This window comes from Solanum dulcamara, chromosome 5 (genome assembly GCF_947179165.1).
Source record: "Solanum dulcamara chromosome 5, daSolDulc1.2, whole genome shotgun sequence".
NCBI lineage: Eukaryota > Viridiplantae > Streptophyta > Magnoliopsida > Solanales > Solanaceae > Solanum > Solanum dulcamara.
In genome coordinates, this window is record NC_077241.1 from 66,188,988 (window position 1) to 66,199,225 (window position 10,238).

The 10,238-nt window shown below is 40.3% G+C and overlaps 1 protein-coding gene across 2 annotated transcripts; it reads left to right on the top strand.

Annotated features, from left to right (window-relative positions):
• The first annotated feature begins 230 nt into the window (after nt 1–230).
• On the top strand, nt 231–9,987 carry LOC129889400 (uncharacterized). 2 transcript variants are annotated; one of them, XM_055964680.1, is made up of 5 exons: nt 231–438; nt 578–3,147; nt 3,372–5,207; nt 8,324–8,579; nt 8,708–9,987. In XM_055964680.1, exons 2-5 carry the CDS (start codon nt 673–675, stop codon nt 9,307–9,309), a joined length of 5,169 nt encoding a protein of 1,722 aa, XP_055820655.1. In that variant the 5' UTR covers nt 231–438; nt 578–672; the 3' UTR covers nt 9,310–9,987. The 2 variants fall into 2 exon arrangements, with proteins under 2 accessions (XP_055820655.1, XP_055820657.1); XM_055964682.1 differs by having other exon boundaries at nt 3,375–5,207.
• The last annotated feature ends 251 nt before the right edge of the window (nt 9,988–10,238 follow it).

The window sequence follows — 10,238 nt, forward strand, 5'->3', positions numbered from 1 at the left end:
TAATCTTTAATCGTAGCCGTCCATTCCATCCAGAATCTAATCTCAACCGTTAATAAGTCTTATGTTCTGTTAACCACTTTGACTAATAAGGTCAATCTCCACCGTCAATAATGAATTAACGGTTCCGATCTTGAAACGTGGCTACATTTATGAAAAATATTTTATTTAAAAAGAATCAGATTTTCTGTCCTAAAATTGTAAAACCAAAAGGAACCCTAGAGGCTTTTATTTCTCACATTTGCTTATCTTAGGGTTAAAAAAAAAATTTGATACTTATTATTTAGAAAAATTTATTAAAAAGATAAAAAAGATAAAAAACCAGTTAGGGTTTCTAATCGGACCGAATCAACAATTCCTCAATTTCTCTGATCGGAGCCCTAGAATTCATCCTTTTGCATGTGATGGATCTTCACCATTTTCTATAATTCCGAGGAAAAGGTACGTGAATTTATTGATTTTGATGTAATCTATTGAGTTGTGAGGAAATGATGCATCCAGTATTTTTTTTTGTTTTTGTTTAATTTAGAGGGTTTTTGTGTTTTGATTTAGTATTTTGTTGTGGAATTGTGGTTAACAGATCTGGAAGCATGTGGTTGTGTGTGAAAATGGTGTGTGATGGAATATGAAATTTAGGGAAGTGTTTGTTTTTTTGGGATTGAGTGATTACTGTAGATGGAAAGTGGTGTAGAAGAGAAATCTGGTGGTAGTTCTATTGAGAATTCGAAGAAACAAAGGTCTTTGGATTTGCAGACACTATACAAGTCTGGGGATTTGAGCAAGGGGAAAGTTTCTGTTGGAGAGAGTGATGTTGATGTTAGGAAGAAGAAGAAGAAAAAGAAGAGAAAGAGTATAAAAGATGTGTCATTGGACAAGCCTGAGCCAACTGGGGAAAAGAGTAGGAGTAGTAAGGATGAGGATCATGTGAATGGAGATAGTGTGGGACCAGCTGAATCGCGGTTGTCATCATCGAAGTTGGAGAAAAGACTGGATCACAGCAATCGGCTGGGTGGACTTTCTCTTAGGTTAGATATTAATGGTAATGCTATTCCAAGGCGACCACGTGGTTTTGTGGGCCGAAGTAAGTTTAATAACGGTCGAGCTTCGCAGTTATCGACGGTTCAGACTTCTGTCATTGGAAATGACGAGATAAAAGGTGAACCTGACAAAACTGAGGGCGACCAGCTTCCAAAAAAGTGCGCTTTGTCTGGCGGAGAAGCTAAAAGTGATGAACAGAGTTCTAAATTACCTAGTCATTCAGCTGGCAATGGTGTTACTGTCAAGGTAAAGAGAAAGATAAGTGTTGATGATTCACGAGAAAAGAAAAAAGGTAAGGTAAGTTCAATTCAGCATGCTAAAGAAGATAGTCATGTAGCTGTAAATAATGGTGAAACATCTTCTAGAAAGCACTGGAGTACTCGTAACAAGAGAAAGGATTCGTCATCTAGGAGTAGTAAATCTATAAAGAATGGTGCACCATCTGGAGATAATTTTAGAAACTTTCGCCAAGATTCTCTAAACGATGACGATGAGGAGAACCTTGAGCAGAATGCAGCAATGATGCTGTCATCGAGATTTGACCCTAGTTGTACAGGGTTTTCTTCAAAAAGCAGATCTTCAGCATCACAATCTGCTGAACGATTATCTTCTTTACCCACTTCTGGTCAGGATTTTATTAGTCGGGAGGGGAATTCCTTGACTGGCTCAGAATCTGTATCAGTTGATACTGCTAGCAGAGTTCTACGACCAAGACAGAAGCTCAAAGAGAGGGGTATTTCTAGGAAACGCCGTCATTTCTATGAAGTTCTTCCTAGGGACTTGGATGCGTACTGGGTATTGAACCGAAGGATTAAAGTCTTCTGGCCATTGGATGAGAGTTGGTATTATGGTCTTTTGAAAGATTACAATCCAGTGAGGAAAGTCCATCATGTCAAATATGATGATCGAGATGAGGAATGGATAAACCTAGAAGATGAGCGGTTTAAACTTTTGCTTTTCCCTTGGGAGGTACCTGGAAAAAGGAAAGTCAGAAAATCTGCAGATGCTGCAAAAAGCATTGACGAAAGGACACTTGACTTGGTCGTAGATGATGACAGCCACCCAGGTAACTGTCTGGACTCAGAGCCCATTATATCTTGGTTGGCTCGATCATCTCGTCGAGTAAAGTCTTCTCCTTCCAGGTCATTGAAGAGACAGAAAACATTACAGTTATCTACTGTATCATCACTGCCGCATGTCAAAACTGAGGGCACAGACTGTAATTTAGGTTCCTTGAACAACTGTATAGGCAAGACAGATAATGATCTACTATTCCCAGATAAGCTGATTGATCATAGCAAGGCTGAGAATTCTTTTGTCGAAAATCATAGCAGCCCCATGGATGGAAAACCTGTTGTTTATGTTCGAAGACGTTTCCGTAAGAAGATGGATGGACTTCCTGTGTATGAAGCTGACAAAGCTTATGTAGCTGATATAGCTACTGTTTCCGTTGCACCAGTTGTGGATGAATTGCAGAACCGCAAATCCAGTGTTATGTGCATTCCTGGCCCCGAGAGTGAGAAGTTTCTGTCTGCAATTGATGATGAAGGGGTGCTAAGGTTACACATGCCATTGTTAGAAGCTAAGCAATTCAGGGTGGAAATATGCCTACCCATTTTGCCTTTGTTGCTGCTTGAAGCAGAACAGAGTTGGTTATCTCGCACTGTTTTGCTGCTGCAGCATGGTGCCATTATGATAAGGTGGCCAACTTTTTTTTTAGAGATGCTTTTTGTTGATAATGTAGTCGGACTCAGGTTTCTTTTATTTGAGTGTTGCCTCAACCATGCCATGGCCTTTATTTTCTTTGTCCTAACATTATTCAATCAAGCTGATGAAGAGTGGAGGTATGAAAGTCTTCAGTTACCTGTAACTTCAGTAAGGTTTAGGCTTTCTTCTATTCAGGATTCTAGGAAGCAGCAATCTTTTGCATTTTCCTGTTTCTCCAAACTCAAAAACTCAAAATGGTTATACCTGGACTCCAAGCTTCAGAAACGTAGTTTGCTTGCTAGGCAGCTGCCTCTCTCTGAGTGCTCATATGAGAATATCAAGTCCCTCGATTGCAGAATTGAGCAATTGCTGTTCAATGCTCATGCAGACCGTTCCTCATTTAAGGTATTTCTCATTCTCAATGTGATGTGTGCGTTTGCTATATCTTTTTTGTTCTTCTTTCTGGTCTTTGTCTTATTAAGGTACTTACTGTTCTTAATTCTATATTATATTGGTAGGATTGTATGCTATTTCTACTTGTTCTTCTTTCTGCTGTTCTTTATTTTTTCCTTCCATCTTTCCAGATGTTACTATTTTGTTCTTTTCATCCATATGTTATTTACTTGCAGAAGAAGTGTGTGCCAGGTGGTCTCCCCAAAGGCACCTCGACAGATTGCTGTAGTGCAAGGCTTACTAGTTCTACTCTTAGTTCTGCAGTGAAACTCGGAAGAGTTCCTCGTTTTGCTCTTCCATTTTCTGCTGCACCCACTTTCTTCATATGTCTACATCTTAGGTTACTCATGGAGCGCAACTTTGCCTGTGTTAGCCTTCAGGATTATAGTTCTATAAATGCTTGCCAGCCAGTTAAAAATGATGGCAGCCGGGTGAAGTGCTCTGAGATCGCTGAGGATATTGCAGAAACTTCATTTACTGGAGCTAGTTCTGCTGGAGGGTCATCATGTGCTGAGCGGCAGCTCGGGAGTCTGGCATGTGAACAACAGCTGGGGAGTGAGTGTGTTTCATTGAAGTCATCTCAAAATTGTCAATTAGATGTTTCCCGGAGCTCTTTCATTGCCAAACATTCTGAATTGGACATGTCTGATGTGACTGTTGTGTCAAACAATTTGGAATCTGATGATCAAGTATTGGACCAGTTTGTTAAATCTTCAGGGAGAAGACATTCTAAGAATTTATCTCACAGCTTGTCTAATGCTCGTTGCCATTCTGGTTTGGTGGGGATGAGTATTGCAATTCCATCATTTGACCAAGTGGAGGGACTATCTGATGGAAAAGAAATCAACGTGGGAGAGGCTTCTCATTTGACTCTGAATACAGGTGATGACCTGATTTCCAGCCCAAACCGTACTGTTACAAGTGATGTGGTCCGGATCCCCAATATTACTGGAACGGGTGATCACATGGTCCAGAGTCCCAACCCTTCAGGCCCAGGAGGTCTGCTACACCGTAACAGAAACAGCTCTAGTTCTTCTCCTTTTGGAGAAATTTCACCTATATGGGTTGATGGGAAGGCCAATTTTACAGGGGGTGGATTTGGCAATGGTCCAAAGAGACCTCGAACGCAGGTGCAGTACACACTGCCATACGGAGGTTATGACTTCAGTTCAATGCACAAAAATCACAGCCCACGAACTCTTCCTTATAAAAGAATTAGAAGAGCTAGTGAGAAGAAGAATGCATATAGTTGTGGTGGTTCGCAGAGAAATATTGAGTTACTAGCTTGCGATGCAAATGTGTTGGTTACTCTTGGGGGGGTCAAAGGGTGGAGAGAATTTGGTGCACGCATAGTCCTGGAAATTGCGGGTCACAATGAATGGAGAATTGCTGTCAAATTTTCTGGGATTACCAAGTATTCATATAAAGTTCATAATGTTTTGCAGCCTGGCTCTACCAATCGCTTTACACATGCCATGATGTGGAAAGGGGGGAAGGATTGGGTCCTGGAGTTCCCTGACAGAAGCCAGTGGATGTTGTTCAAGGAGTTGCATGAAGAGTGTTATAACAGGAACATACGTGCTGCCTCAGTTAAAAACATCCCTATTCCTGGTGTTCGTTTGATAGAAGAAATCGAAGATTATGCATCAGAAGTCTCCTTCATTCGCTCTTCACCAACGTACTATCGACAGGCAGAAAGTGATGTCGAAATGGCCATGGATCCGTCACATATACTGTATGACATGGATAGTGAGGATGAGCAGTGGTTATCCAAGAATGATTTTTCTTGCTCTGGTGAGAGTAAACATGAAGAGATACCTGACGAATTCTTTGAGAAGGTGATGGACATGTTTGAGAAAGTTGCATATGCCCGACAGCGTGATCGCTTCGCGCCTGATGAGCTGGAAGAGCTGATGGTTGGTGTAGGGTCAATGGAAGCAGTTAAATCCATTTATGAGCATTGGCAGAATAAGCGGCAGAAGAATGGAATGTCATTAATACGTCATCTCCAGGTATGATTGCATTGAAATTGACTACTTTAAATCAGCCAACAGACTAGTGCCAGCATCTGCTCCTGTGTCAGTACACCTGTAGGCTGTTATTAGCTGCTGAAAAAATATATTTGACAAAAGTGCCAAATTGTTTGACTGGCAGTCTTGTCATAAACTTATTATATTTCTTTTCTCAACAAGCTTAGATTTCTACAAACTTTTAAGGGGTTATCATCCATTATCTTTGTCCTTGGAATCTATTACTTGTGGGATTTGACCAAGTTTGGTAGTTTTTCCCCCTGCAAATGTAGAAGGGACAAACTTGTTTATGTGATAACTTCCTTATCAAAAGAACTTGTTTATATGATATTTCCTTGACTTTTGCTTCTTTCTGCTTTCTTAAGAAATCTGGCGTACTTTTGGTGTCTGCACCAAATTTATTTTTTTGAAACTGGTAACATGTATTCTTCAGCATTAAGGGTCTGCTGGCCACCTCCAAAAGTGTGCTTACATGGATAGCTAATTACAAAAGGCCTAGGAAATACACACTCTGTATTTCATTTACTATACATTGCTCTTTACACCAAAAACATATGGTAGAAGTGCATTTCCCTTTGATCTGTTGGATGGAGTTTGATCTTCCTTTGAAAATTCTCTCATTCCTTTCCTTCCATGTGGTCCACCATATGCAAGCTGGGATAGTTTTCCACCATCTCTTCTGGCTTTTGCTCCCTCCCCTTCTGATCCAGCAGTTCAATAGATCAGCAGTGTGCTCTGGCATTGTCCAGCTTTCCCCAGCCAAGGTAATGAATAGGGACCAGACTTGGGAAGTTACCTTGCAGTGGAGGAAGAGGTGGCTGTTTGTTTCATTGGCTTCCATACAAAGAGGGCATATGGAAGCTAAATGAAATTTCCTTTTCCGTAATGCCTCATGGGTGAGACATGCCTTCCTTACTACCAGCCAGGAGAAGCATTCCACCTTAGTAGGTTCCATGCTTCTCCAAGTAGCTTTCCAAGGTCCTCTATCTCTTCCTGTCATTTCTAAAAGGCCCCTTTTGTAGACTCTGTTGACTGAGAATTTGCCATCAGTGTTGTGACGCCACTTGATGGTATCAGGCTCATTGGTAGTCCCTGTGAAGGTTCCTATTCTGCCAAGTAATGCAGCCACTCTTTCAACCTCCCAATCATTCAAAAACCTTCTGAAAATTAGGTTCCATCCCTGAGCTGTCCAGATGTTTTCTATTGTGCTATTCTGGTTGGTGCTGATGTTGAAGAGGCTGGGGAAAGCCTCTTGCAGAGTGCCCTGACCATCCCAGTTATCCTTCCAGAAGATATTTTGGCCATTGCCAACTTGGAAATTAATGTCCTTCCCCAGGTAGGTCCAGAAAGACCTGATTGTCCTTCCATAGTCTAACTCCATTGGTGTCAGTGGACTCATCAGTGCACCACTGCGCATTTTGTCCAAACTTCTATTGTATTACATTCTTCCACAGGGCTGGTCTATCTTCAGCATATCTCCACAATCATTTCTTGAGTAGGCTGCTGTTTTGTAGCTTCAGGTTTCTGACCCCCATACCTCCATGCTCCTTACTCTGTTGCACTATGTTCCATTTCACCAGATTGAAACCTTTATGCTACTTTTTGCCATGCCATAGGAAGTTTCTTCTCAATTTCTCTAGAACTTTGAGTACTTTAGGAGGCATAGGAAAGAGAGACATCATATATGTTGGTAATGAGTCTAGCACAGAGTTGATTAGAATTAACCTGCGTTCCTAAAGATAGATATTTGTGCCTTCCACACAACAAGCTTCCTTTCTGTCTTCTCAATGATGTTGTCCCAAATCTCTAATGCCTTATGTTTAGCACCCAATGGAAGTCCCAGTTAAAGAGCAGGCAGTTTTCCCACTCATATCTTAAAATGTTAGCTAGAACCTGAATCTGAATAACTTCATTGATAGGAAAGATGTTGCTTTTTCTCCAGTTTATCATCAGGCCTGAAATTGCTTCAAAGATGACTAGCATTAGTCTCAAAAAACTGATTTGCTCACTAATAGCATCACAAAAAACTATTGTGTCATCTGCATAAAGTAGATGACATATCTCTTGCAGTTACTCTGTCCTGCTCCTTTGTGTTGCAATCTTCATCCTTCTATTGAGGCCTTCCATGGCTATGAAAAGAAAGGGGGATAAAGGGTTCCCTTGTCTTGGCCCTTTTTCTGCTTGAAAAAAAACCAAATGGTTCTCCATTTACCAGAATTGAGAACCTGGTGGTTTTAATGCAAAAACTTATCCAGTTTGGCCATCTTCTTCCAAAACCCATTTACCTGTCATCTGCACAATCTGGTGGTGATGATGATTGCCCGTTTAAGCATCAAATTTTGCATGTTGCATTCAAGAAGCTATTGAGACAATTTAATTCAGTTTGTCCCATCCTTCTAGGAGGAATTGTCTTGGATTAGTGGAATGCAAAATATACTTGCAAAAAAAAAAAGTACGCGAAATATGCTTACCAAAAATAGAATCCAAAATATATTACCATTGTGGATCCTTGATACTCTTATGATCTAATAACTGATTTTGGTTGACTCGCTTTGCTTTTGGTTAACTGGGGATTCTGGGTGTATAGTAACTTTTTCCGAGACAGAACACTTTTTTGCCACCATGACTCCTCATTTTTGTTGATGCACCCATAACGAAAGAGTATAACAATGTATGGAACCTTACATGGTCCTTTAAAGTGAGCTATTATCTTGCTAAATCTGAAGCACATTTTTTCTTATGGCTTGTTGATTACCTGAACTTATTTTCCTTGACGTACTCATTCTGAAAGGTATAGCATGATATAGGGACCTTATGTGGTTTTATAGATTCCATGGTATGATGAATATTTTGCTGGAGACTGAAACTGTATTTCAGATTGATATCCTTTCATGTGTTGTCTTCATGTGAACTGTCAATTTCAGATTAATATCCTTCATGTGTTTTGTCTTTCTACTGATCATATTTTTATTTTTTGATTGTTAATTGTCCTTGTCATATTTCTTAAAAGCCTTCATTATGTTTTCTGTTGTATTCCATGCAAGAAAATTTAAGGGTCTGATCTTTCTGAAACAATTTACTGGTTCTTGTTTTTTCAGCCCCCTCTTTGGGAGAGGTATCAGCAGCAACTGAAGGAATGGGAACAAGCAATGTCAAATGCGAATCATGGCTTTGCTAGCATATGCCAGGAGAAAGCTGCTTCGATGGAGAAACCACCTATGTCTGCATTTTGTTTGAAGCCTCGAGGTCTGGAGGTTCCAAACAAGGGCTCAAAACAACGATCACAGAGAAAAATTTCAGTTTCAGGACACAATCATGTTGTCTCAAGAGATCAAGACGGTCTTCATCCCTTTGGTACCTCTCTCCCCAATTTGCTATCATCCTTGCCCTTTGTTTGAAAAAATTCATTATTTTTCTTACAGTTGCTTAACTACTTTATACTTTATAGTGATTTTTTTAAAATTTGTCATTTTTCTTCATAGGGAGAAGATCAAATGGATATTCACATGGAGATGAGATGGTTATGTATCCAAGCCATGAATATTCAGATGTTTCCCCTATGCTTCATGCGTCACCCCGAGTTTTTTCACCACGAGAAGCTTCTGGGTTTGGATATTTTTCCTTGAACTCAGATGTGTCTGATTGGAGTCACCAGCCGAAATTTTATAGGAACAAACCAAAGAAGATTGGGTCGTTTCACTCTCATAGTAATCCGCATATGGTGGCTTCATATGATCAGAGAACTGTCGTGAAGCGAAATGGGGTTCATAGGTGGAATATGAGCTTACCTGAGTGGTCTAATCAAAAGCATTACCATCCTGAAGGATCTCGTGGGCCTGCAACTGAGCAATTTGACAGTTCAGATCTTCATGAGTTCAGGTTGCGTGACGCCTCAGGAGCAGCGCAGCATGCTCTTAACATGGCAAAACTGAAGAGGGAAAAGGCCCAAAGGTTACTCTATAAAGCTGATCTAGCCATCCATAAAGCTGTTGTTGCTCTCATGACTGCCGAGGCAATCAAAGCTGCTGCTGAGAGCACAAATGTTGATGGTCAGGTTGTGTCTACCAGGAATCACGTTCCGTGATCTCTGCGAATGGCATGTCCAGACAAAGCTTTGGAATGCGCTGATTTTGCTGGTATCGGATCCATCATTGTTGATAGCATTTAGAAGGATTTTCAACATAGGTTTGCTGGGGCATTCTTGGTAGCAGAGTTTTGCTTTCTGCCTAGGTCATGATGCTATGTTCTCCAATTATACATAGTCATAGTCAATGCAGTTTCAGTACATAGTTTTTAGCCTTTCCTTGCCCGCTAGTGTTCCGGGGGGAGCAGGTTTGTCCAGTTCATTGTAACTGAAGGGCTCTTGCCGGTGAAAGGGGTGCATGGAATTTTGCTATGCTGATCATTGTACAGATTTTATCAATGTTTCCCCCCCCTTCTTTTAGCTTTTCTGTGTCTTTATCGACACACTTGACCTTAGCGTAGTGCTTGATGCTGAAGAAGTAATTGCCCGAAATAATATAATACATCTCTTGAAAAGCAAAATCACAAATTTTAGTTTGGGCTATGTAGCACCTATTATTTGTATTGAAGGAGAGCCACCTCATTTGTTGGAAAATAGATGAAGTATCGTTGCTGTAAATGAGGCATTAAACATTTTTGCTTCTACAGTTATGATGAAGTTCTAAATGATTCCAAATGTTCTAATGGGGTGGCTTCTTTTGCTTGATATTGTTATAAAGTGCATCAAGTTTTGTCTCAATTTGAGTTCAAAGTTTGTGTGGCATTTGGATATGCTGGTATCCAGTGTGTAGATAATTTTTTAGTTGCAAAAACACGCACACACACACTAGATGATGATGAGTTGCCTCGAATAGGATTCTGATAAAATATATGAAGAGTAGATGATGTGTTATTGTGAGGGGATTAAGAGCCCATAAGTTAGCTTTTGGCTTATTTTTACCATTTTAGTTTAAAACTAAGTTTTTATAAGCACTTTTTAAGTTATAAACA